Source organism: Rattus rattus, chromosome 2 (assembly GCF_011064425.1).
Source record: "Rattus rattus isolate New Zealand chromosome 2, Rrattus_CSIRO_v1, whole genome shotgun sequence".
Taxonomy (NCBI): Eukaryota; Metazoa; Chordata; class Mammalia; order Rodentia; family Muridae; genus Rattus; species Rattus rattus.
Window position 1 is genome coordinate 209,856,236 of NC_046155.1, and position 26,562 is coordinate 209,882,797.

The 26,562-nt window shown below is 44.5% G+C and overlaps 2 protein-coding genes, 1 long non-coding RNA gene and 3 other non-coding genes across 6 annotated transcripts in view; 2 read left to right on the forward strand and 4 right to left on the reverse strand.

Moving 5' to 3' along the window:
- Positions 1-207: 207 nt before the first annotated feature.
- Rps12 (ribosomal protein S12) lies at positions 208-2,408 on the reverse strand. The gene is made up of 6 exons (XM_032894892.1): positions 2,323-2,408; positions 2,158-2,208; positions 1,918-2,034; positions 1,015-1,117; positions 686-787; positions 208-298 (listed from the first exon to the last, which is right to left on the reverse strand). Exons 2-6 carry the CDS (start codon positions 2,169-2,171, stop codon positions 236-238), a joined length of 399 nt encoding a protein of 132 aa, XP_032750783.1. The 5' UTR covers positions 2,172-2,208; positions 2,323-2,408; the 3' UTR covers positions 208-235.
- LOC116895004 lies at positions 492-620 on the reverse strand. The gene has a single exon (XR_004387192.1). It is a non-coding gene; the product is annotated as a small nucleolar RNA SNORA33 (small nucleolar RNA).
- Positions 860-934, reverse strand: LOC116895086. The gene has a single exon (XR_004387253.1). It is a non-coding gene; the product is annotated as a small nucleolar RNA SNORD100 (small nucleolar RNA).
- Positions 1,626-1,699, reverse strand: LOC116894955. The gene has a single exon (XR_004387149.1). It is a non-coding gene; the product is annotated as a small nucleolar RNA SNORD101 (small nucleolar RNA).
- A 180-nt stretch (positions 2,409-2,588) lies between the features above and the next one.
- LOC116892943 lies at positions 2,589-3,311 on the forward strand. Its single transcript, XR_004386986.1, has 2 exons — positions 2,589-2,944; positions 3,128-3,311. It is a non-coding gene; the product is annotated as an uncharacterized LOC116892943 (long non-coding RNA).
- A 4,213-nt stretch (positions 3,312-7,524) lies between these two features.
- Slc18b1 (solute carrier family 18 member B1) overlaps positions 7,525-26,562 on the forward strand; it is a 43,047-nt gene continuing 24,009 nt past the window's right edge. Inside the window, 6 exon segments of the mRNA XM_032895267.1 lie at positions 7,525-7,622; positions 12,171-12,451; positions 13,505-13,644; positions 21,343-21,438; positions 22,562-22,635; positions 24,342-24,489. Of these exon segments, the coding sequence (XP_032751158.1) occupies positions 7,525-7,622; positions 12,171-12,451; positions 13,505-13,644; positions 21,343-21,438; positions 22,562-22,635; positions 24,342-24,489 (837 nt within the window).

A 26,562-nucleotide genomic window follows, 5' to 3' on the forward strand; every position in this document is an offset into this window, starting at 1 on the left:
TGCCCAAATTGTGCCAGATTCTGAGGCCTGTTTTAAAGCTGATGCATCTCCTTGTCCATCCAAAGAACTCTTCTCATTTTAGCTTTATGTATGTAGCCTGGTTAGAGTCGCTTACACAATTAAAACCTTCAGAATATACACTTCCAAACTGCAACCAACCACCTGAACAAGGACATTCCATTTTATAGCAGCAAAAAGAAACAAGGAGAAAAAAATGAGCCAAAATTTTATTTATTTATTTCTTGCATTTGAAGTACTCCTCGATGACATCCTTGGCCTGAGATTCTTTGCCATAGTCCTTAAAAAAATTAGATGCAAATTACTTTTCCAGTATTAAGTTCTTCCTTTTTTTTTCTTTTCTTTTTCGGAGCTGGGGCCCGAACCCAGGGCCTTGAGCTCGCTAGGTAAGAGCTCTGAGCTAAATCCCCAACCCCCAGTATTAAGTTCTTATTAACTATTTGATTCATTCTTAAAGTGCTCCCCAGAATTAACACTGTAGCCATTTTCAGGGACCTTAAAAACTTCAACTGTCCTTAAGGCTCGTAACATGGCGTTACTATTGCCAGCCTTTTTTACATTTCTGCAGAAACACAGAGCTAAGCAGACAAGTTGGCTGGCTTTCAGAATACCCTTACAGCACTTGTTTCCATTAAAAGGCCATCAACATTTAAAAGATAGAACTTACCTTAACTACAACGCAACTGCAACCAACCACTTTCCGTGGTTTCCCCTCTCGGTCAATTTTACAGAGGCCTACCCATTCCCCTAGTTTCTTGTTGTCATCAACCTATCAAAGACAAAAGCAGTTACTAGCAGAGAATAAAGGTAGTACACACTGAAACTCAAAATTCCCCAGGTGGCAGCGTCAGAAGGGTGACATGGCAGTTTCCTCACTGCGACTCAGTAGAGGGAGCCAGTTGTCATCATGTGCAGCCCCAGATTGTCACTAAGTTACCAGACAGCTCCTAGTTCTGGTGCCTGTTAATCACTCGGACAGGAAGAGCGTCTGCTTACCTTGATCAGGTTGATCTGGTGCTCGGCACAGAGTGCCTCCACCAGCTTGACATACATGGGCTCATCACAGTTGGATGCAAGCACACAGAGATGGGCTTGGCGCCTAAAATGCAAAATTAGAAAGTGAAACCACGGCCTCAAGTGTCTCCAGTCAAGGCATCTCACCATGCTAGTAAAGCTTACTATGCAGCACATACTAGTGTGCACCAAACTGCTGGAGCACATACAATTTTCCTGTCCAAACCTTGGCTGTTGGATAACATATGCCATTATTTCTTGAGGAAGCCTACTTATGGCCAAAGGAAACCATGACCACTCACTTTCAAGACATTTTAATCTGCAAAGTTGATTCAAGCATTGTAAATAATCACAACAGGAGCTGCGATGCCCACCTGGATTCAAGTCAGCTTGCAGGAAATCCAAATATTAAAATCACCTGACATTCTCGTGCATAGACATAAAAGCAAGGCATATTCCCAAATATCCCAGACATAACTAGTTCCCTCAGACACTGCAACATTGCTAAATTGTATCTGTAAACTACAGATATCAACGACGTTCCCTTTTTCTTTTTGCAAAAGTACCGATTATGATTATCCCAAGTGCTACAGGTTTGTCAGACTAGCTGAATCTCACCCATGAACGGGGTGAAGGGGTATCCGACAATACAAGTCATCACTCAAACACTGTAGCTTAACAAAAGCAACTACCGCTCAGCCCCGATCCACACAGCAACCCACACATCCTAAGTGGGCTAGAGTTGATACCTTTTCCTATGTTTCCTGCTGGACGGATGACACTCAGAACTTTTGTGCTAACAGCATGAACTTCACGCTTTCGTCCCTTGGCTGCAGTTTTTGTTCCGGCTGCAACACCCCACAGTATTGAGACTGAGACACGTACTTGTCTAAGGCTTTGGCAGCTTCGCGTATGCCACGTGCTAGGCCATCGTGGATGAGGGCGGTCTTCAGCACCTCTTGTAGAGCAGTGTTGACGTCCATTACACCTCCAGCAGCTATGCTGAAATGCAGACAGAATCGTTAGAATCCTCGGGGAGGCCATGGGCAATAACTAATTTGGATAACGTGCAGACCCGCGTCCTCCGCGGGAGGCCCACGCCCCAACCAGGGCCCATCCGCTCACCCTTCCTCGGCCATGGCGGTGGATTACGGGTGACGCCGAATCTTGAACGCACTGTAAGACAAAACGCCAGTAAATTGCCTGTTAGAACACAAGCACTTCTCCACACTTGAAACCAAAGCGCACAGAACACGCGGTATACGGCGTACAGGTTTAGTTCGCACTCACCCCGAGCTTCCGCCTCCGCGGAACTTGGCGGCGGCAGGGGAAAAGGCCGCTGGTGGCCGCATGACGGTATTTAAGCGCTCTGCTGGGCTTCTATGCGCATGTGCGACTCCTCCCACTAGAGAGGTGGCTCCCGCGATGCCGGGCCTTAGGAGTTTCCACTTCCGCCTTCAGGAGCGTCCGTGGTAAGAACGCGTCGGGATTTCCAGCAGGCATTACAGCGGGCAGCCTCCTTCCTGGGGGCGTGGCTCGCGGAGGCCCCACGATCTGCTTCTATGGGACGCGAGAGGAGCCAACCTACTGCCGTTTTTTTTTTCCTCTGCATTACAAAATAAGTTTGTTTTAAGCGGTCTCTCCATATCTTACTGTCAAGTTGCCTGTTGGTAACACTGGTCGATTAGGCTGAGCGTAACCGGAGGACACATTTTGGTCCCTTTGTTTTGAGCCGCTCCGAGTGGTTGTGATTTGTCTATGATCGCAAACCCACTGCTTTGCAATGTGTTTAAGCAGACCTTCCAGCCAGGTCAGATCCTGGTTCTGAATGCAACCGGTTCCGAATGAACATTTCGGTTTGACCCTAGTTTATTCCCCGAGTCGCAGCTTCGCAGAAACTGGGATCCCCGAGGTACAGTACATGTTAAACTCTCCGAGGGTCTATAACTAAGGGGAAAGCCTGGCTTTGAAGCTCGCACATTCAACCCAGGACTTGGCCACCAGGAGTGGAATTCCAGAACCTTAAAGCCAGTTCCCGCCTACGCTGACAAATGCATTTTAATTTTAAAGGAATCACTCACTCTTCTACTTGCAGAGCAAATACACAAGACAACGTCTCTCTCAGAAGATATCCCCGTAGCCAGCCCGGGGTTCCCTTCCGATGGCCAACCCGGTAGATACAGCGATCATTGTCGGGCTCATGAATTTCATGAGGATTTCAGAAAGTTGATGAAGTTCCTTTTTAGATTGCTAATAAACGTTTGAGTTTCACCTTTAAAGCCTCGGGCTTCCTTCCTTAACCCAGCAATTCAAAAAAGTATTTGATAGGTGGCTAGTTTCTCCGGGCGTGTTTTCAGCCAGTGTCTATTGTGCTTTCTCTTTAAGATGTAAGACACCGAAACTTAAAATGCCTGCATTTTAGAAGATAAAGCTAGTATTTTAGCCAAAGATTAAAATACCAGGGTCTGGAGAGATGGCTCAGCGGTTAAGAGCACTGACTGCTCTTCCAGAGGTCTTGAGTTCACTTCTCAGCAACCACATGGTGGCTCACAACCATCTGTAATGGTACCCGATGCCTTCTGGTGTGTCTGGACAGCTACAGGATATATGTGTGTGTGTGTGTGTGTGTGTGTGTGTGTGTGTGTGTGTGTGCGCGCGCGCGCGCGCGCGTGCGCGCGTATACAGCATATATATATATGTATATGTATATATGTATATATTAGATAAATAAACAAAATCTTAAAATACCAGAATGCCACAGAGTTGGGGAGTGGAGATGATGTGGAAACAGAGGATTTGGAGTTCATGGCAGCATTTAAAAGGGACTTGAACTAGAGTTCCTGTATTTACAGGAAGAGTATTCAGACAGGAAGAGAGCGCAAAGGGGAAGACATAGGTGCCTTTTTGGCTGTTTTGGAAGTGATTTTGAAACATTACACAGTCAGAAAAGACTGTGGTTAAGTAGAATTTAAATAGTTTCCTTCGTATAAGGCTATTAAAAGTTAATGTGTCAAACCATAGGTAAGGTGCAAACCTTTAATCCCAGAACTTGAGAAGCAGAGGCAGGTGGATAGCTTTGAGTTCCAGGCCACCAGGGACTAAATAATGAGACCATGTCTAAAACAAAACAGTAAAACGTTGATGTGTTAAGCATATTAGATTTCTCTTTCCAGAAGAAAAGTCTCGCAGAAGAGACTGAATGGTAAAGTTGGAAAGTGTAATGGAGGGAATAACTGATGCGTGGGTAAATACTAAGAAAAAACAGCTTGGTGCCTACATTTTAGTGCTGTTCCCAACACAGTAGCAACCAATTCAGACTTGATTTCTCTCCACACCTTTGATGTCAGTTGTTTGCCCTAAAAGTCCACCGTTATAAATGCCTTTCTGTCAGCAGCAAGCACGCCCTTTTAACAACTGGAGCTCCCCCCACCCTTACATCTTGATCGTGTAATCATTTTAATACCCAAAGGGAAGTTAATTTTCATGTGATGAAGATTTTTGTTTTAGACAAAAACACCTTACCTATGGTTTGATACATTGACTTTTACTACTTCACACACTCTAACAATGTTAGGTATTGGCAAAGGTGGCAGAAAAATCATGTAGAGGCTAGCGGCTCTCACCCAGAGCATTCTAGCAGTCACACAATAAACACAAATGTGGGTTAGAAAGTGCACATGCAAAACAGTGGGGCATGGCCCTGTGCGTGCAAATGGCTGCACCTGCCATGGTGACCAAGAACACATAAGAGGGCCTAACTCCAGGAATATGCTTCACGTAGCCAGCCACATCCACTTCAAAGCAGAAATCAAAACAAAGCCAGTTTCCACTGCTCTCAAAAAGGGAAACGGTGAAAATCACAGGAAGGGGAACGAGGGAGTGAGCAGAGCTATAGTGAGTACAAAGAGAGACTGTATGTCATAGAGCCACGGAAATAAGCCCATTACTCCTGATGGAAGGAGACGATTGCAATTTGGGCATGGTAGCTCAGGCCTTTTATCCCAGCACTTGGGAGGCAGAGGCAGGCAGATATCTGTGAGTTCAAGGCCAGCCTGGTCTACAAGTTCCAGGACATCCAGGGCTGTTACACAGAGAAATCCTGTCTCAAAAAACCAAGGTAAGCAAATGAATAAATAAAATAAAAATAACATTAAAAAGTAAAGCTGGGATCGTAGTCTAACAGTGGTAGATTGTGTGCCTGGCCCAGTTCAGGCCCTAGCACCAGACACATGTGCACTCATAATAACAGGAACGAAGGATGGTAATAAAATGTTAGTATTTCCTAAATACCACCGAAGATGCTAGCTTCTCATCTTATCCCTTGTCTGGAGATCCTGTGCCGTTAAGTTTTAAATGTTAAGCTACTACAGCTTAGAGTCACCCAACAAGAATGCCTTGATTCAGGCTGGAGAGATGGCTGGGTGGTTAAGAGCACTGACTGCTCTTCCAGAGGTCCTGAGTTCAAATCCTAGTAACCACATGGTGACTCACAACCATCTGTAATGAGATCTGATGCCCTCTTCTGGTGTGTCTGAAGACAGCTACAGTGTACTTATATATAATAAATAAATCTTAAAAAAAAAATAAAATAAAAGGAAGCCTCAATTGAAAAATGCCTAGATTAGGTTGGCTCCCCTCAGTTACTTTTAGCCAGGGTGAGCATCACAGCAACAGAAATGAAACTTGAGCAGGACCCTACATGCTAATGCCAGTATTAGCTCTTAAGTAATATGAATAGTGTATTATTCTAGTACACCATATGTTGAGGCAGAAGACTCATGAGTCGAAGGCCAGTTTTAGCCACGTGAAATTTGAGACGAGCCTGGGCTAACTGATGAGAACCTGTCTCAAAAACTAAAAATAATGATATAATGAGTTATTATTATTATTTTTGTTTTAATGAAATCAAGATAGGAAGTTTCTCTGTTCCCAAGGTCAGGGGCAGATAAACAGGAAGCTGGCTTTTCAGGATAGTGGACTTCAAAGCCTTTGCTCTGAATGCAATCATTTGATACCTAATGTGGAGGAAGGGGTGTCACTGAGAATTCAAGGATCACTCTTCTGGTCACAGTTTGACAATAAGACAACAGCTCCTGTGTCACTGTGCTAAAAGTTTGCATAAATGGAAAAATATTGCGTTTAGGCAGGGAAAGAGAACAGAAATCAAGATTTCTGAATCATCTAAATATAGGTGTGGTTTGCTAGGGCAGGTATAACGAAAAAACAAAAACAAAAACATACACTTAATGTCTGAAGACACAGAAATGCATTACCTCATCATGCACTAGCTAGCTTCTAAGGCTGTGGGAGTTAGCTCTGGGCCCTGTTCTTAGCTCCTGGATGTCTGGTTCCTTGACTAACTTAGCAGAGACCCAATCCTCCTCACAGGACACTTCCTGTGTATCTCTGTGTCCAAAGTGTTTCTTTTTGTAAAAATATCAGTCAGATTAGGAGGGTGCTGAGGAGTTAGGGCTTTCAATGTAAATTTTGAGAGAACACACTGTACTGGTTTTGTGTCAGCTTGACACAAGCTATTGTCATCAGAGAGGAAGGAACCTCAGTTGAGGAAATGCCTCCATGAGACCCAGCTGTAAGGCATTTTCTCAACTAGTGATCAAGGGGGGAAGGGTCCAGCCCATTGTGGATGGTGCCATCCCTGGACTGGTGGTCCAGGGTTCTATAAAAAGCACACTGAGCAAGCCATGGGGAGCAACCCAGTAAGCAGCACCCCTTCATGGTCTCTGCACCATGCCTCCAGTCCTCATCTGACTCCCTCCAAGGATGGACTTTAATCTGGAAGTGTAAGCAGAATTAACCCTTTCTTCCCCAGCTTGCTTTTGGGCCTTGGTGGGTTTTTTGTTTGTTTTCTTATGTTTGTCAAAGCAATAGAAACTCCAAGTAAGATATACAGTTCAACTTCTATCAGTGTTGAAAAAGGAAGAACTGTAAGATAGATTAAGCAGGAGGATCTTTGATTTGGACAGCACACACACACACACTCACACACACACTCACACAGACTCACACATACACACACACATACACATACACACGCTCACACATACACACACATTCACACACACATACACACACAAAAACACACACACTTTCACACACACACACAGACTCATACATATACACTCACACAAAAACACATACACACACATACACACACAAAAACACACACACACACACACACACACACACACACACTCACACACACACATACACACACACACACACACACACACACACACACACACACACACACACACACACACACACACACACACACTCACACACACACACACACACACACATACACACACACTCACACACACACATACACACACGCACACACGTCGTCCATGAGTAAAAGTGTTGGCCATGCAAGTGTGAGAAGCTGAGTGTGCATCCTCAGAACTCCTGAAAAAGCCAGACACATAGTACAGGTGCAAGCCCAGCCTCCGGTGAGCACGGAGGAAATGAGTGATGGAGTTGGCGAATCCTGAGCAGCTGAAGGGCCAGATGGTCCGGCAAAAGCCGTGGGAAAAGAAGAAAATGACCGTGTTTCTCATAAAAGATGGTAGGTGAGCGCCAACTACCGAGGTCGTTCCCTGGCTTACACATTGATGCTGTAGTGCATGGATACCTGAATCCACACATGCATACACACGGGGTTGGGGGAGGGGAGGGGGGAGATGGGGGTGGGGTATAGAAAGAGAGGGAGAGAGAACTAAATAATTTTTAAAGTTAAAAATAAGTAAAAAAACAAAAATAAAAACAGTAGTAATGGTGCACACTTTAACAGCAGCACACTCAGGAAGCATCTCTATGAGTTCAAGGGTAGCTTATTTTACATAGTGAGTTCCAAGTTACACAGAGAGAAACCCTGTCTCAAAATCATCAGAAAGTAAAAGGTAAAAACTATTTTCAAAAAAAGTGAAAAAGAAAACAGAGCTGGGTAGCGAAGCTGGCTAAGGTGCACAAACCACGTTACATCCTGCGTCGATCTCAGAGGCGTTAGACTCCCAGCCGGCTTGGTAGCCAGTCTTCCGTAGGCTGTTCACAGGTCAGCAGAGACACTACTAGTGCTGGAACATTGTGAGGGTTAAACGAGCGGTGGCTTAAAATGAGTCTTTACCTTGTACAACACTGTGTACAAGACGTGATGGAAGGGCTGGGAAGCTGCCTCAATGCAGAATGCTTGCATGGTAGAGTGCACCGGGTTCTGCTTTCTACGGCTCGGCACCAAATAAAACTGGGAGTTAGACTTATCTCAGTATTCAGAAGGAAGACGCAGGGCTGTCAGGACGTTCTCAGCTACAGAGCAAGTGTCAGGCCAGCTCGAGTGGCCTGAGATCGAGTATCCAGGACAACGAAAGGATTTTAATGCTCTAGAATGTGATGATAGTTTGAATTACCAAATCCATGGAAAGTAGGTCTTATCATACAGTTAGTAGGTCACTAACTGTACTTAGTTTTGCCTTATCGAGTGCTGTAGGTCTGTACTATGCTATCTGTTATCAGTGTTCTGGTTTCAATGAGCTGTCACTAGTCCTGGCCTTCCTGAATGTCTGGGTTGCAGAAGACCTCTGCATTTGCAAAGTGCAGGCTTTCTGCTTCTCAATGCTAGGAACAAGAAAGGGTGATCATTGTAAACAGCGTGAAAAGTGTTCCCTTGGGCACATAAGGAAGCTAGAAAAAAAAAAAAACAGATAAAGAGGAAAAAAAAGAAAGAGCACGCAGACCAAGGTGGGAGGGGAACATTCCATATAAGAGGTTAATAAGGCAAACACAAAATTCCATTCATTTCTCTGAAGAAATGAAAGGGGCCAAATAACACTAGGCCCGCATTTTGCAAGGGCCAAGAGACAACTTACTATACATATTTCTATGATTAACAAAAAACCTTAAAAATCACCCAGAAAGAAATGAAACAAGAAGCATTCACCACCAGATGACTGATACTTTATAATGACTCATATATAATATTCCAGGGGGAAAACTCGTGTGGAAGGGACATGTCTTGGGATGGAAAGCTCAAATGTTCCAGACTGAAGAACATCAGGAACGGTAAATAAGAGAACACATGGAAAAGGTTGGTCTTTCCCTTAGTTTAGGAAATTCATGGGACCGGAGAGAGAACTCATTGGTTAAGAGGACCCAGCAGCCACATGGCGGCTCACAACTGTCTAAAACTCCAGTTCTAGGGGATCCGACATCCTTCCAGAGACACACAAGCAGGAAAACAAACTTACAGTTGAGAGTGGATCCTCTGTTTTGATTGGTAGATTTAGCCATAAGATAATTTTTCCACTTGATAGGTTCCTCTCCATAATTTACCTAATTTTATTTATTTCTTTCATATGTATGAGTCGTTTGCCAGCATGTGTGTCTGTGCATCAAGTGCATGCAGAGACTAGAAGAAGGGGGTCAGCTCCATCTGGAACTGGAGTTACAGCTGGTTGTGGGTCCTATAGAAGAAACAACAAGTACTCTTAACCACTAAACCATCTCTCCAGTCCAATGTACATATTTCAGTCAGGTTTGCCCTCTTATGCAGAGGCATAAAGTGGTAGATAGGAGATTTCCCCCCCTAAAGTTCTTTTGAGAACACAAGTTTGCCTTACTGTACATGTATCCCAAGCTAGTTCATCCTAGATCAGGCCTTGACATAAACCGAGAGTAGCAGAATAGAATCAGACTGTCTAAGTTTGACGACTAGGAAGGCGAGAAGAAACGCGTGCCATTGCTGGGAGAGAGCATGTGCAGCTTAAGGAGCATGGAGGTCCCAGGTTCACAAAACACCACCAGGTATATTACGCAAAGAGAGGCGTGTGCAAAGTCCAAGCCAAGTTAAGCCTCAGGCTGCTGAGCTACGTCTGCATTTTATTAAATTCTTAGTCGAACGATCAGGAACTGGGAATCACCTGGTCCAGACCCCCAGAACCAGCAGTGCATAGACACAAAACAGGAATACAAGGTTTTAGTCGTTTTAATCGTATCTATTTATTTATTGGGGGAGTGGGGGGCACAAGTGTCCCAGCACTTATGTGTAATTTGAAAGAGTGGGGAAGTTGGTTCTCTCCTCCCACCATGTGCATCCCAGGATTATAACTTGGGTCGCAGTACTAGGCACTAAATACCCTTAGCTTTTCAGCCATCTTGCAGGCCCAAGGATATACATATACATATACATATACATATACATATACGTATACGTATACGTATACGTATATATGTATATTTGTGTGTATATGTATATATGTATGAATATGTATATATATGTGTGTGTGTATATGTATATGTATATATGTGTGTATATATGTATATATGTGTGTGTATATGTATATATCTATATATGTGTGTGTATATATGTATATATGTGTGTATATGTGTGTGTGTGTATATATATATGTGTGTTTGTAATGTGTGTATAATGTATATATAGTATATATGTATGTGATGTGGATATATATATGTGTATATATCTATATATGTGTGTGTATATATGTATATATGTATGTGTATATATCTGTATATATGTGTGTATATATGTATATATGCGTGTATATGTGTGTGTTTGTAATGTGTGTATAATATATATAGTATATATGTGTGTGATGTGGATATATGTGTGTGTGTATAATGTATATATGTGTATATAATGTGTATATATATAAATATATATTAAGTATAAGTATCGCTGCTGATTGCAGAGGGAAATAGATGTCAACATAAATGGAAAAGTTAGTTAAAAGGTTGCTAATACAACATTAAGAAAACTTAGGATAGAGTCCAAGGAAGAAAGAAAGACAGAGGTGGGGTGGGAGGGGCGAAGGTCCAGTTTGGGTAACACAACATCTGCAGGTAATACCGGTCCAGAAAGTGAGTTTTCTAAAAAGACAGAAAGGAAAAAAAGAAAACCATAAAAGAAATATTTGGAGGAAATTCTTCTGTGGGTTGAGGTCGGGTGGAGGTTGAGTCAGAATGAGAAGTTGGTGTAATAGCAGTGGTGGGAATATTGAGATAGTCCAGTGTTGAGCACTTACTGCTCCTCCAGAGGACCCGGGTTCAGTTCCTGGCACCCATGTGAGTTGGTTCATGACTACCTTTAACTCCAGGGAACCTGCACTGACACACACATAAGTTTTTTAAATTATTTTTAAAGGTTTTTAGTGAGATTGAAGCTGAAGAGGTTAGAGTCTAGAAACTCCATTAATAGCTTCGAAAAATCCTTGCTCTAGCTAAGCCTGGCGTTTGGAGCATTTCCCAAGTTCTCTCTCTCAGAACTATTTCTAGACCGCCTGGAATTTCCATATAACCTTCAAGATCCACAGTAACAGGGGCTATGCAATATTCACTTTGCTAAAGTACAGAACTTTCCCGACAATTCTATCGTAGAACCCGATGCTTTATAGTAAAATATTAATTGTACCTGTCACACCTGCTAATAGGTCAGCATGCTACTAATAGGCAGCCATACTGGAGTTTCATTCATATAAAAATCACCTCGGGGCTGGAGAGATGGTCCAGTGGTTAAGAGCACTGACTGCTCTTCCAGAGGTCCTGAGTTCAAATCCCAGCAAACACATGGTGGCTCACAACCGTCTGTAATGAGATCTGATGCCCTCTTCTGGTATGTCTGAAGACAGCTACAGTGTACTTATATATAATAAATAAATTAATATTAAAAAAAATTACCTCGACTTCAGGAGTGTGACTCAATCCTTTGCGTTGGCTTAGACTTCTGAACTTAAAACTTTTGCCAAATAATAAACAAAGAGAAGACAAAGTGAAAGCCAGGCTTGTGCCGGGATGCTTGAGTGGAGAGGGAACACTTGCACCTCTTATCACTAAGGCACACACAATCAGACTAACTAGGTTGTACAACCCTTACAACCCCGGCTATGGATATGGAAAAACAAAACAAAAACCCAAAACAACAAACAAACAAACCAAAACGGACCTCATCATTCAAAGACACAGAAAATGAGTAAACAGTTTGCAATGTAGCAGACACCTGCATCCACAGAAGGGTTACACACACACACACACACGTCATTTCCACCCTATAGGCACCTATAGCCTAGTCTTAAGGGCACAAGAGCTGACTTTCTCCTTGTCATTTGTAGCCTGGGATCGGCTTGGGCGGGGACCCCAGCTCCGCCCCTGCCCGCCCTAGCTCCCGTGGGTCCCCGGTTCCAGGGATCAGCGAGGTTTCTTGTCCCGGCTCCGATTTCCACCTCTGGACCGGAATGCAGAGTCGGATCCCCGCAGCTCGCCCGCAGCCATCGCATCCCGCCCGCTGATCCCAGAGCGCCGGAGGACCAGGAGAACGGCTCATGGACGCGGCGGGGCCCCCTGCTCCTGCGGGGACAGAAGGTGATTGCAGTCCGCGGGTGGCGAGTCGCGGGTTTCGGGCCTAGGTCTTTAGGATATGTGACTTAGCTTGTTTTGTTGTTGTTGTTGTTGCTGCTGCTATTGTTGTTTCTGAGACCTTCAAGCGGGGTGGCATCTGGTCTGACTGTGGGGTCCCGGCCAGCATTTCTTTTCTCCGGTTTGAGGAGTGCATACGGGTACTTCCCAAACCTCTGCTTTTTTTAAGTAGGGGGTTTCAGAATGTTTTCAAATTAATAACACCACATCATCAGGCCTAAAATGTTCTTTGGACTCGGGGTATTAGCTGGCGTTCCTCTTGTAACTTTCCTTCTCGAACTCCGGCATATATGTACATATGTATGTGTACAAGTTGCAGAAACACTGGGCACCTTGCCTCAGATTAAGGCTGGATAGAGACAGCCCAATATGCAAACTCAGGCATTTTTTAAAGGATTCTTAAGACTTTCCTATTTTGCATAGATTTTTTTCCTACCCGGCCTTTAATGGCTACTTGTGGAAAAAACTGATTAAATGATAATCCTCCTCCTCCTCCTCCTTCTTTCCCTCTCAGAATCATTTAATTTAAAAATGGCTAAGGAGTCTGCTTGAACATTTAAAACTCAGCGACTGACTGGTTTGTGGACAGTTTAAACCTGAAAAAAGTATGAAATGAGTTGATTTAAAAGACCACTAATTAGTGTCGAAGATGACCAGACTTACATATTTGTGAGCCTGAGTCTGTGTGGCATGTGAAGCTAGGAGCTTGAGAAAATGATGTTACAGCCTGATGTCACCCTGGTGCCCATCATTGAAGGGGTCCCTGAGAGAGCAGTCGAAAGACACATCAGATGGCTTAATATTTTCCGCGTTGAAATTCTAACTGGAGAGTCTCTATATGAAAATGTTTAAAATGTTTGCAGTGATATTCCAGGCCTGTTTTCTGTTCAGTCACAACTATTATATTTTGAATAGCCTTTTATCTCAACAAGTGTTCTAAGAGTCTACTAACTCCGTGTAAAATACCACTTGTGTGTTTTACCCAGAATTCCAATCACACCCCTATGATAGCAATATGTTTGTATTCAAGGTGACGGCCCTGGAGGAAGTACAGGAGAGACATCTAGGCGACTGTCAAAAGAACAGATTTTTGTCCTCGTATCAGCAGCTTCCATGAACTTGGGTTGCATGATGACCTATTCTATCCTTGGACCATTCTTCCCTAAGGAGGTAAAACATTTTTATACTGTATAAACTCTAATTTTTGGAAATTAATTTTGTATAATTTTAGAGGTTATAAAATATAAGAATTTTATGTGTGCCCCGTTCTTCCAGAGAACCTGAGTTCATTTCCCAGCATCCATGTCAGGCAGCTCGTACCATCTTCAACCCTAGTTTGAGAGGGGATTTGGCCTTCACGGACACCAGTGCGCACATGTAAATATCACACATATGCAGAGACATATAATTAAAAAACGTTTAAATCTTCAAAATAAATAAAATATCAAAATGTACCTATAGTGCAGATAACGTGTGTGTGTTGTATAGCAGTTGTAGTGTGTGTGTGTGTGTGTGTGTGTATGTGTGTGTGTTGGGAGGGACTGTTGGCCCATGTGTGCACAGAGGTCAGAGGTCAGAGGTCGGCATCAGGCTTCTTCATGAAGACATGGTCTTTTACCGTGCCTGCAGCTTACTGGTTCAGCTAGACTGGCTGGCCAGCAGGCCCCCAAGTCCTCCTGTCTTCACCTCACAGTGCTAGTACTACAGATGAGTGCTGATAAGCCCAGCTTTTTATGTGGGAGCTGGGGATGTATGACCATCTTTTTGCTGGGTAATTCTAAAACATATTTATTTGAGGCTTTCTAAGTATTATTTCTTTTACTACATAGCTTGATTAATCTTCGTTTGAAGTCTCTAGCTTTAAAAAATGAAAGGGAGAAGAACCACATTAACGACCCAGGTGCCAATGCTGTCTTCTGGTGTTGGGCAAGGTTTTAGCCAAGTGTAATAATGGTTCATGTCTTTACTCAGAGCACTTAGGAGGCAGAGGCAAGTAGGCAACTTGTAGGAGTTCGGAGGCCAGCCTGGTCTATAAGCGAATTCCAGGCAGCCAGGGCCATAAAGTGAGACGTTGTCTCCCAAGGGGTGGGGGTGGGGTGAGGAGATAGTTGTGGCCCAGGAAATTCAGTCCGAATTCGTCATGAACTCCAGAAGCAATGTTTGCACAAAGGAAGGATTCTGATTAACGTTGCCGGGCTCCCTTTAACCTTTGCCCTCTCCATGGTCTTAGGAACTGTAGCTGGGACACAAAGACTAGAGTGGAGTACGGAGTCCATGCATATAATAATGTGGATTGAAGGGAGCCAGTTTGGGCCAGTTCAGACAATATGTCCAAGTGTTTATTCCGTGCATTTTGCCAAAGTCTTGGGTTCACAGTGCACTGGCAACTTCTTGATTCTCAAACTGCTTCGATAGCCTGTAGTCCTTCATTCCGAGCGCTACCAGAGAGGGCTTCTCTGCTGAAGGAACAACGTAGCCCTGGACCCATAGAGTACTCACTGGTTTTCAACACACCTCGAACAATCCCAGAAGGAAGGAGAACAGCGAGGATCCCGATGGTTTTATTTTCAAATAGTCGCAGAAGCGAAGGGCTCTCTCAGCTCAGTCCCATTTCACTGGAAGGTTAAGTTTCTACTCTGAGTGCGCTCAGGTAAGGAGAAGCCAGGAAGTGGCCAGGAACAAAAAAGAGGAGAAAAGGAAGGATGGAAAGGAGGAAGGGAATTGGTTCAGACTTTGGGCGTTCTTTAAGGAGAAGATGTCGAGAAGAGAGGATACTCGGGAGCGAGGAATGGCTAACGCTTGGCAGATACGGCTAAGGAGGAGAGTGCTTTGCCACTGTCTGAGACTTTCTCGGTTGAGTCTACGTCAGGTGTGGCTTGAGAAATGGTAGTTTCTCTGGTAAATAACAGAGAGGAGGGGCGTCATTGCCGATGTGGTCAGGGGAAAGCAGAATAGGAGACAGCTCACCGTGGCTTAAATTTAGGGCAGGGCAAAACCTTGATGGAGGGCTGGGACTCCCAACGGGCAGGCTAGAGCTGGAATGTAAGAACACTGGAATGTATACCCAGGACTTGGCGGCTGAGAGATCGTCAGAGTGGTCAGCCAGATTTAGGTTTTGTGAAAAAAATGATAGGAGGCTCTAACTCAGCCTTCCTGGAGTTGTGACCCTTAATACAGTGCCTCATGCTGTGGTAACCCTCAGCTATAGCATTCTTATTGTTACTTCGTAACTGTAATTTTGCGACTGCCATGAATCACAATGCAAATATCTGATGGGACCCATGTGAAAGGGTGATTTGACCCTCACAGAGGGGCGGAGACCCACAGGTTGAGAACCACCTGCCCTGAGGGTCTAGAAGGTTCTACTGTTGCAGTGAAACACCTTGACCAAAGAGCAAGTTAGGGAGCAAAGGCTTTATTTGGCTTGTGCTTCCATATCGCTGTTCAACACTGCAGGAAGTCAGGACGCATGGCAGGAGCCCAGAGGCAGGAGCTGATGCAGGGGTGCTTCATCCTGGCTTGCTCCTCGTGGCTTGCTCATCCTGCTTCCTTATAGACCTCAGAGCCACCTGCCCAGGGGTAGTCTTACCCATCATGGGCTGGACCTTCCCCATCAATCATCAGTTAAGAAAATGCCCCAAAGGCTTGCATACAACCCGATCTGACTGAGGCGTCTTCTCAATGGAGGCTCCCTCTTCACCAGGGTGCCTAGCTTGTGTCAAGGTGACATAAAACAGCACAAAGGGGGAACTAACTGAGCGCTTCTTCTCTTGCTATGCTTGCACAATACAGGTCACTTTTATGCCCCCCAAAGGCGTGGGGCTGCTCCTTTCTTCAGCAGCAGATACTGTGGAGTCCTCTAATCCAGGACAACAGTGACTCTGTCACCTGGAGATATCTCCATCCTGGGACTGTCCCCTGCTCTCAAATGCCAGCTGCAGACCTCTGATTCACAAGCTCTACCCTGGAGCTTGTGCCTAGCTGGCTACAAGTTAGGGTTCATGCATACCCGACCATAGGCTCACACATATCCACCGTAGGCTCATACATACCCGACTGTGGGTTCAATTAATTGGCTTAATTGGTGACAGAACTCAGGGAACCACTTAAGGGCATGGATTTGTTATACAGAACACACATGAGCCAATGCACTGGGCGACAAGTCACTGATCAGGAACAGCTACATTTTCAGCTATGAAGCAGCCCTATGAGCCCTGTGCCTTTGGAGTTTGTGGACACCTCACTGTATCCCATGATCGTTTGCAGACTGGGCGTAGAAACACAGCCAGGCCTGACAGTGCAGGCTCTCTCGTTCTCTATGTAATATTCCTACCCCCAAGGTTTGAGGCAGGATCCATCCAGAATGAGAAGGGTCTTATAACCTACCTGATAGGCTGGATGAGAGTTATAAGCCAGGATCTGTCACTTACACGTGTACACAGACACACACTCAGGCACACATACAAGTACACACACATGAAGGCACACAGACGGACAAGACACACACAAATACACGGGCACATGGACAGCCAGACAAACACACAGATGCAGACACACATATAGGCACACAGAGACAGAAACATAGGCACACATGCAGGCACACAAACAGACACATACACAGACACAGACACAGACAGACACACGTAGACACAGACAGACAAGACACACAGACAGATACACACCGACACACACATAGACAGATACACGTGTAGGCACACAGACAGACACATATTCAGGCACACAGACAGATAATCAGACCCACACAGACAGACACACATACAGAAACACACACACACACACACACACACACACACACAAACACACCCATGCACTCGTAAGATGACACAGTAGGTAAAGGTACTAAGTTCACTCTCCTGGACCCACATGGTAGGAGAGAATTGGCTCTACAAGTTGTCTTCTGATTTGCACTTGTGTGCCGTGGTCTATGCATGCTCCCACACATACCCACACAAATGTAGTAAGAGTATTTATAAAACAAAATATGTGTATCATAGCATTACAGTGAGATGAATGCATATAGTTTGTTTTGGGTCGCCATTCCTGGCCCATAGCTCTCACCTAGCTTATATGGGAAGGGATGAAGAATTTATTTTTCTTTTTTTTTTTTAAAGATTTATTCATTTATTATATATGAGCACTCTGTAGCTGTCTTCAGAAACACTAGAAGAGGGCATCAGATCCCTGTGACAGATGGTTGTGAGCCACCATGTGGTTGCTGGGATTTGAACTCAGGACCTCTGGAAGAGCAGTCAGTGCTCTTAACCACTGAGCCATCTCTCCAGCCCAGAATTTATTTTTCTTAAAGATCATGGTTGGAGGAGCTGGAGAGATGGCTTGCTAGGTAAGAACGCGTGCTCTGCAAGCAATAGGACCCGGGATTGATTCTCCAGCATGCATGTGAAAATCCAGGCGTAGCTGACGTGTCCTGTAACCAGAACATTAGGGGCGGAGACAGGTAGAACGTAAGAGCTCACTTGCCAGCTTCATCTGGCTGAAATGGTTCGGTAAGAGAGACCCTGTCTGAGGGCCCTGAGGACAGGAATAGTGAAGACACCAATGTCTTGCTCTGCCCTTCTTATCTGTCTGAATGCACCTGTTCATTTAAACACTTGTGTGCACACACATGCACATGCATACATGCAAACTGTAGTTTGAGAAAAACAGGAAAAGGAATGCAACATAGAGAACATGGTTTTTAAAATCTATCATCACCCATATCTACCCATCTATCTATCATCAAACTATCAGTTTGAGAAAATCATCCTACCTAAAGGAATGCATCTATCTATCTATCTATCTATCTATCTATCTATCATCCATTCAATCTATCATTTTTAAAATCTATCATCTACTATCTATCCATCTATCTATCATCTATCTATCTATCATCTATCTATCTATCATCTATCTATCTATCTATCTATCTATCTATCTAGTTTTTAATTTTTAAGGATTTATTTATGTGGGGCATGTATGTATCTGTACCTCATACATGCAGTACCCTCAGAGGTCAGAAGAAGGCAGGTCCCCCGGAGCAGACGTTACTGATGGCTGTGAGCCACGCAGGAGCAACAATTTCTCTTGAGTGCCGATCCATCCGCCCTAGGCCTGAGAGCGCGTTCTGAAGGGCTCTCAGGTGTGTGCAGCTCTGGGTAAAGTTGTTTGATGCTCCGATGAAAGGATGAACCGAAACCACTCTACTGACTATAAATATTCAGGAGAACCCTCAGCCAGGCAGAGAAAAGATGTGTAAAAGGTAACTGCTGATTCTCAGAGGACAGCCGTGTGAGGTTCCACTCTCCATTTCATACCGACTTGGAGTTTCTGTTTCCTTAAAAATCATTTCTTTTTATTTTTCCTTCCTTTCCTTGTTTCCCCTCCATCTTTATTAAATTGGGTATTTCTTATTTACATTTCCATTGTTATTCCCTTTCCCGGTTTCCAGGCCAACATCCCCCTAGCCCCTCCTCCTCCCCTTCTATATGGGTGTTCCCCTCCCGATCCTCCCCCCATTACCGCCCTCCCCCCAACAATCATGTTCACTGGGGGTTCAGTCTTAGCAGGACCCAGGGCTTCCCCTTCCACTGGTGCTCTTACTAGGATATTCATTGCTACCTATGAGGTCAGAGTCCAGGGTCAGTCCATGTATAGTCTTTGGGTAATGGCTTAGTCCCTGGAAGCCCTGGTTGGTTGGCATTGTTGTTCATATGGGGTCTCGAGCCCCTTGTGCCTCACTGTGTATCTCTGGACGCCTAGTTATCTAGTTATTGTTCTGTAGACCAGGCTGGCCTCAGGCTCACAGAGATCCCACTGCCTCTACATCCCAAGGGCTGGCATTAAAAATCTGCATATTTTAACCCTTAAATGGAGATATGCCCAATGTGTGAGAGTCTGGGGCAAGGTAGACAGGGAAAATCATTTGTATGATTATTGTCATATGGGAATGCGTGCTATCCTTCCATAAGTGCCTCTCTCGACCCCTAAGCCCCACCCCCTCTTTCTGTCTCAAAAGTCTATGTTTAAATCCATTTAAAATATAACCACCCCCCTCGGTGCCTCCCAATAAGCTTCAGCTTTGCCTTACATTGACTTGTCTTGAAATTCTTTATCTGTGGTGAAATAAAGAACATTGGCTTGAGGCTGGGGTTGCCATTCAGTTGGGGGTGCGTTTGCCTGGCATAAAGCCCCAGGTTTGATTTGTCGCATCTCGTGAATAGGTGTGGTGTGCCTCACTTGGGAGGCAGAGGCAGAAGGATCAGGAGGAATTCAAAGCCAGCCTCAGCTACATGGCAAGTATTAGGCTAGCCTGGGCTACACGACATAGTGTCTCAAAAAGCCATGAAAAGAATAATAAAAAAAAAGAATTTTCAGCTTGAGCTGAGTACAGGGCTCAGAAAGGAACTCAGGCTGCTGGAGGTGGGAGCGTGCAGAGCTTTTTTTCTGGCCACTGCCTCACTGGGGCTCACAGGTCAACCATACTTGCACAATTTGAAAGGGGTTTCAGGGGCTTAAGAGGTGGCTCAGTGGTTAAGAACGCTTGCTGTTCTTACAAAGGACATGAGTTCAGTTCCTAGCACCCGCACAGTGGCTCATAACTGCCTGTAACTTGAGTCCCCGGAATCTATGCTTCCAAGGACTCCTACACCTCTGTGGTGCACACACACTCGGGTGCACACACAGAGAAGATTCAGAGTAAGTGCTGCTTCATCTATAGCAAGGTTCAGACGTTCCCACTGGAACAGGCAATAAGATTAATAATCCCAACTATGAGAGTAAGCTGTGGGGAGCGTCTTAGACCAAGTGTTCTGTGGGGAGGATCCTTCATCTGCATTCCTCACAGGAAAATAAAATTCTCCCCAAATTAAGCACAGGCAGAAGCCACGGAGCCTACTGCTTGGGCTTTCCTAGGACCCATTTGCCAGTTCATGATCTTTCCTCTCCTCAATGTTATTTTGGTTTTGTTTGTTTTCTTCTAGAACTGGCAGCTGGCACGTGCTTGTGTTTGTTTTGAGTGCAGTGCAGTTCTGTAATGAGAAGTGATACCAAAAAGGAAGTCTGTCTACTTCAGCTGTTTCCTCAGCCCTGGGACTGAGAAACAGGGGCAGGTTGCCTCATCCCAAGTATTTTGTGCTTTTTATATTCTGTAATACTGACTTTTACTCAGATGAAGATAAATATATTGAGGTAGGGTTTCACTGTGTAGCCCTGGTTGTCCTGGAACTCACTCTGTAGACCAGGCTGGTGTCTCGCACTAACAGATCCACCTGCCTTTGCCTCCCGAGTGCTGAGATTAAAGGGAGGTATTTTTTGTTTTGCTTTGTTTTTAAGTTTACTTTATGTACACGAATACACTGTAGCTATCTTCAGACACACCAGAAGAGGGCATCCGATCCCATTACAAATGGTTGTGAGCCACCATGTAGTTGCTGGGAATTGAACTCAGGACCTCTCTGGAAGAGCAGTCAGTGCTCCTAACCACTGAGCCATCTCTCCAGCCCCATGACTGGGACAAACTAATTGAATTGTTTTCATGTCAGAGTCTAGATTGTACCATCTACACTTATATCTTACCTTACTTATTTTAAAATAATTTTGTAAAATACCAGAGATGGAAGAGTTTGAACAGGATATAGGGCAGGGCCAACCAAACTAAGCGTGCAGGAAGATGTGCCAAGGAGCCTGCTACTTGGTAAGTTAATTTTTACAGAAAGAAGGTTCGTTATGCAGGCGTTAACGCCCACGCCCCCAGATCTGACGACACAGAGATGAAAGTCATAAAGGTGATGTTCTGACTTCATCCTCCTGCTCTGTCTTTTAAACCGTGCTTCTGTGTCCATCCCTTCTAAGGCAGAGAAGAAGGGAGCCAGCAACACGACGATTGGAATGATTTTCGGATGCTACGCGTTGTTTGAATTGCTGGCATCATTGGTGTTTGGAAAATATGTAAGTGTCGGTACTCGTATGTTGTTGTAAAAATATAAAAAATAAAAAAAAGTATGGTTGTCTTTTACCCCACTAGGACTGACACCGAGGTGCCCTAAGATATCTACTAGTTATCTTTTTTTTTTTCTTTTTCTTTTTTTTTCTCGAGCTGGGACCAAACCCGGGGCCTTGCATTCTCACCACTCAGCTAAAAACCCTTCTACCTCTCAATCAGCAAAGCCTCTCTGCTCCACCCCATATCACACTGCCAAAGGCCTCTCTCTGAGCCATCAGCAATCTCTCTACCTATCTAGTTCCCAAGGCAGGTTTCCATGCCAGCCATACACATCCCAGCTCCGTGGTGGCCCAGACCAGCTGCCCCACACTCCATTACACTTAAATCTACACATGAAAGAACATACAACACAACCTTTGACCTAATTGATAAGATATAATTGCCCACCTAAACATACAAAGCCCAATACACATCCATCTCTTAAGAACATTCGTAACAACCTGTAAAGGTTCAGCGTGGAATCTTAACGTCACCTGCCATATTGTCCTGCCACGGCTTCTCTCCCTGTCCCTCCTCTCTCTTCCTCCTTTCCGTTCAAGTCTCCTCTTCTTCCTTCAAACTTCTCTCCCACCCATCCTTCGTTCTCAACCATTGACAGGCCTCCTTCTATCCTGTACCTGCCCTCACCTGTATTTCACAAATTCAATGGGGAGAAGGTTCTGGTGAAGTCACCTGATTCCTGAGTAAGTGACTAGGCAGCTGTCCTTGGGGCAGTGGAATTAGCATCAAAATACAGATAACTTCAGGGCAAACCACAACACTCATTATACCTATCTTAGTCTTCCAAAACCTTGGAGAGAGTTACTGTAACTTCCTAATCTCTAATTGCTGTCGATATGGAAATAATGCCACTGTATCTTTATAAATTATGCCACACTTCTATCTCTGTGGTTGATGTCAAAGTCCATTCCATGCCTGTGGACACTACACATTACAATTCTTTTAAACAAATTATTTTGATATGATATTAAAACACATGCAGTTTTATATGTGCTACTAGGTGTGTTTATGTACATGTAGACTTGTTGGAGCAATCCTTTTATCACTTTTCTTTGACTTTTATTGTAGCTTGTACACATTGGAGCCAAATTTATGTTCATAGCAGGAATGTTTGTCTCAGGAGGAGTGACAATTCTCTTTGGGTAAGTGACTTTCTAGCGTTTGGGAACAAGGACGGATTTCATAGTCCATAGTCCATCTGCTAAAAATGTTAATGGCTCTGAAAGTTTCCTTAAAGTTTTATTGTTATTGTATGTGTATGGGGGTGGGTGCTGTGCATGTGGAGGGCATTGTTTTCTTTTCTCCACCTTTACATGGGTTCCAGGTATTGAACTCAGGTTGCCAGGCTTGTGCTGCAATCACCTTACCTGCTAAGCCATCTCACTAACCCTTTAACAGCTCTTTAAACCAATCCGTACCATTCAGTACTATTTTGTCAGAAGCTTACCCTGTGACTAAGGGTGGAGGGAGGTGGGCGGGAAGCAAATGGCAACATTGTTGTCCTTAAAGAGAGTCCTCCAAGGTCTTCTGCTGAACTCCCTGCTGAAGCAGACGTGGTGCTGAAAACCTGTAATTCCAGCTCTCCAGAGGCAAGGAGGAGGAGGATACAGGAAGACCCTGTCTTAAAACAACAATAGAGAAAAACAGAACTGTGGCTCTTGAATTCATCCACTGGGACGCCTGTGGCCACTCATGATGGGAACTTAATCGTCTTCTGAGTCATAGAAACATTTTGCTTAGACAGAAAAGTGAATGTGTTTCTTACAGAATCAGCTCAAAGCCCTCTGGCTATGGGTGCTGAAACAGTGTCATGAGAAATGTTTCTTAGCTTCCCTCCTCTTCTCTTCTCTTCTCTTCTCTTCTCTTCTCTTCTCTTCTCTTCTCTTCTCTTCTCTTCTCTTCTCTTCTCTCTCTTCTCTTCTCTTCCCTTCCCTTCCCTTCCCTTCCCTTCCCTTCCCTTCCCTCCCCTTCCCTTCCCTCCCCTCCCCCCCCCTCCCCTCCCTTCCCCTCCCCTCCCCTCCTCTCTTCTCTTGTGTCATGTTCTTAGACAAGCTCCCCCAACTCCTTCTTTGGTTTTGTGGTTGTTTTTTGAGACAGAGTATCATTGTGTAGCCCTGAGTGGCCTGGTACCCTGTAGACCTGGCTGGCTGGGAACTCACAGAGATCATCTATCTGCCTCTGCCTCGGAATGCTGAGACAGAGGGCGTGAATTTGCTTTTTCCCATCACTAATCGGTAATGATGACCAGACCAACTACTTATATGGCATTTGCACTGTGCTAGGTGTTGAAGGTATCCACTAAGTAACTTAAATACTGTGAGCAACTTATAGCACTTATAGCAGATAATAGAGCTGATGTTCAGGATTTCAGCATCCTCTGATTTTGATACCTAAGGTAGATCCTGCCATCACAGTCTTCTATGGGTCCAGGGGACCACAGTATTTCCAAAGAAGCCTACTTAGAATTACCATCTTGGAAAACAGTTATACCAACAAAAAAAGGACAGTTAAGCTGTCATGGCTTGAGTTATAAAAATTTAAAAACAGCAATTCCCATTGAAAGTGTGACAAACCAACCCCCCAGGGTTTCCCTGTAAAGTCCTGGCTGTCTTGGAACCCCACTGTAAACCAGGCTGGTCTTGAACTCACGCAGATCCCCCTGCCTCTGCCTCCCAGCTGCTGGGATTTAAAGTTTGTGCCACCACCACCCAGATAAATCAACTCTTAAAAGATCCCTAAAGAGATTTTAATCTAATAACTTTGAAAAGTATGGCTCTCTTCAGGGAGCATAGTTAATTAAAAAACCGAAACCAGTTTGACATTTGATAATCGTCATGTTCTTTTTCAGTGTCTTGGATCAGCTTCCAGAAGGGCCGATATTTATTGCCATGTGTTTCCTGGTGAGAATAGTAGACGCCATAGGCTTTGGTGCAGCCATAACAGCATCGTCTTCCATCCTTGCAAAGGCTTTCCCGAACAATGTGGCTACAGTCATGGTAAGTAATTTGGACGTATTCTTATTTCCTTTCTTACATGGCCAAAAAATTTGCTCGATTTCTTCTTACATGTGTTTCCCCCACTCTCTTGTGTGTGTCACCCTCCCCCCCCACACACACACCATTTATGGTGATTTCCAGTTCCGAGAGCAAGTGTAAAAATAAAAAGCACAGCATTGCTTGATGTGGTGACACAGAACTGTACCTCTCTACTTGGGTGGCTGGAACATCAGAAGTTTGAGGCCAGCATGAGTGACCCTGTAAGTCACTGTCTGAAAACCAAAGCAAGCAAAGACATCTGTGACAGCTCTACCCCAGGAAGAGAGGGCTTAAAAAGAAGTCAGTGGAAACCTGGGTTGCGCCTTGAGTCCCAGCACTCAGGAGGTAGGGTCAGGAGGATCTCTGTGAGTCTTAGGTCAGACTGGCCCACACAGCCAGGCCAGCCAGTGGTGTACAGTGAGACCCGTATCCTAAGAAAGAACCAACAAGGCAGTAACTTCTAGTGTTCCCTAGATGCTCTTCCTGGTCTCTGCACATTGATGGGTAAACATGGTCCGGGCGTTTTTCTTTTTAAGTCACGCTTAAAATAATCTTTAACTAGTTATTTGTTTGTTTGTTTTTTCTATATGAGTGTTTTGCCTGCGTGTGTGCATGTGTACCACATGTGTGTCCGGGAAACCACAGAGGTCAAAAGAGGGTATCGGGTACCCTGGAACTGGAGTTATGAGGGTTTTAGTCCACCATATGGGTTTTGGGAATGGAGCTCAAGTCCTTTGCAAGAGCATGTGATCTTAACCACTGAGCCACCTCTCTAATCTCCATCCCTCCCCACCCAACATTTCTTTTCTTTCTTTCTTTTTTTTTTTTTTTTTTTTTTTTAGATATATTTCTTTACTTACATTCAAATGTTATTTCCCTTCCCGGTTTCCTGTCCATAAGCACCCATCCCCTCCCCTCTCCCTCCCGCATACGGGTATTCCCGCCATACATCACCCTTATTGCACCTCCGTATTCCCCTGCACTGGGGGTCCATCCTTGGCAGGATCAAGGGCTTCCCCATCCACTGGTGCCCCAACAAGGCTATTCTCTGCTACATACGCAGTTGGAGCTCTGGGTCAGTCCATGTATAGTTTTTCGGTAGTGGTTTAGTCCCTGGAAGCTCTGGTTGGTTGGCCTTGTTGTTTTTATGGGGTTGCAAACTCCTTCAACTCTTTCAATCCTTCCTCTGATTCCCCCTAAGGGGGTCCTATTCTCAGTTCAGTGGGTTGCTGCTATCATTATCCTCTGTATTGGACATGCTGTGGATGTGTCTCTCAGGAGCGATCTATATCCAGTCCCTTTCAGCATGCATTTTTGAGCTTCATCGATTTTACCTAGTTTTGGTGGCTGTATATACATGGGCCACATGTGGGGCAGGATGTAAATGGCCTTTCCTTGAGTTGCTGCTCTAAACTTTGCTTCTATATCACCTCCTATGGATATTTTTTTCCTCTTTTAAGAAGGAGTGGGAGCATCTGCATTTTGTTCATTCTTCTTCTTGAGCTTCCTGTGGTCTGTGGATTGTATCTTGGGTAATTCGAGCATTTGGGCTAATATCCACTTATCAATGAGTGCATACCATGTGCGTTTTTCTGTGATTGGGTTATCTTACTCAGGATGATATTTTCTAGTTATTTCCATTTGCCTATGAATTTCATGAAGTCATTGTTTTTGATAGCTGAGTAGTACTCCATTGCATAGATGTACCACATTTTTCGAATTCATTCCTCTGTTGAAGGGCATCTGGGTTCTTTCCACCTTCTGGCTATTATAAACAAGTCTGCTATGAACATAGTGGAGCATGTGCCTTTGTTGTATGTTGGAGCATGTTTTGGCTATATGCCCAGGAGAGGTATAGCTGCGTCCCTTAGGTAGTGGAATGTCCAATTTTCTGAGGAAGCTCCAGATTGATTTCCAGAGTGGTTATACCAGTTTGCAACTCCACCAACAATGGAGGACTGTTCCTCTTTCTCCATATCCTTTCCAGCATTTGTAGTCACCTGAGTTGTTGATCTTAGCCATTCTGACTGGTGT

Bases quoted from the DNA above. Each gene is read 5' to 3' on its own strand.
- Rps12 (XM_032894892.1), bottom strand. The intron at 788-1,014 runs GTAAGCAGACGC...TGTCTTTGATAG, and splicing joins ACCAGATCAACCTGATCAAG to GTTGATGACAACAAGAAACT. The intron at 299-685 runs GTAAGTTCTATC...AATTTTTTTAAG, and splicing joins GCAGTTGCGTTGTAGTTAAG to GACTATGGCAAAGAATCTCA.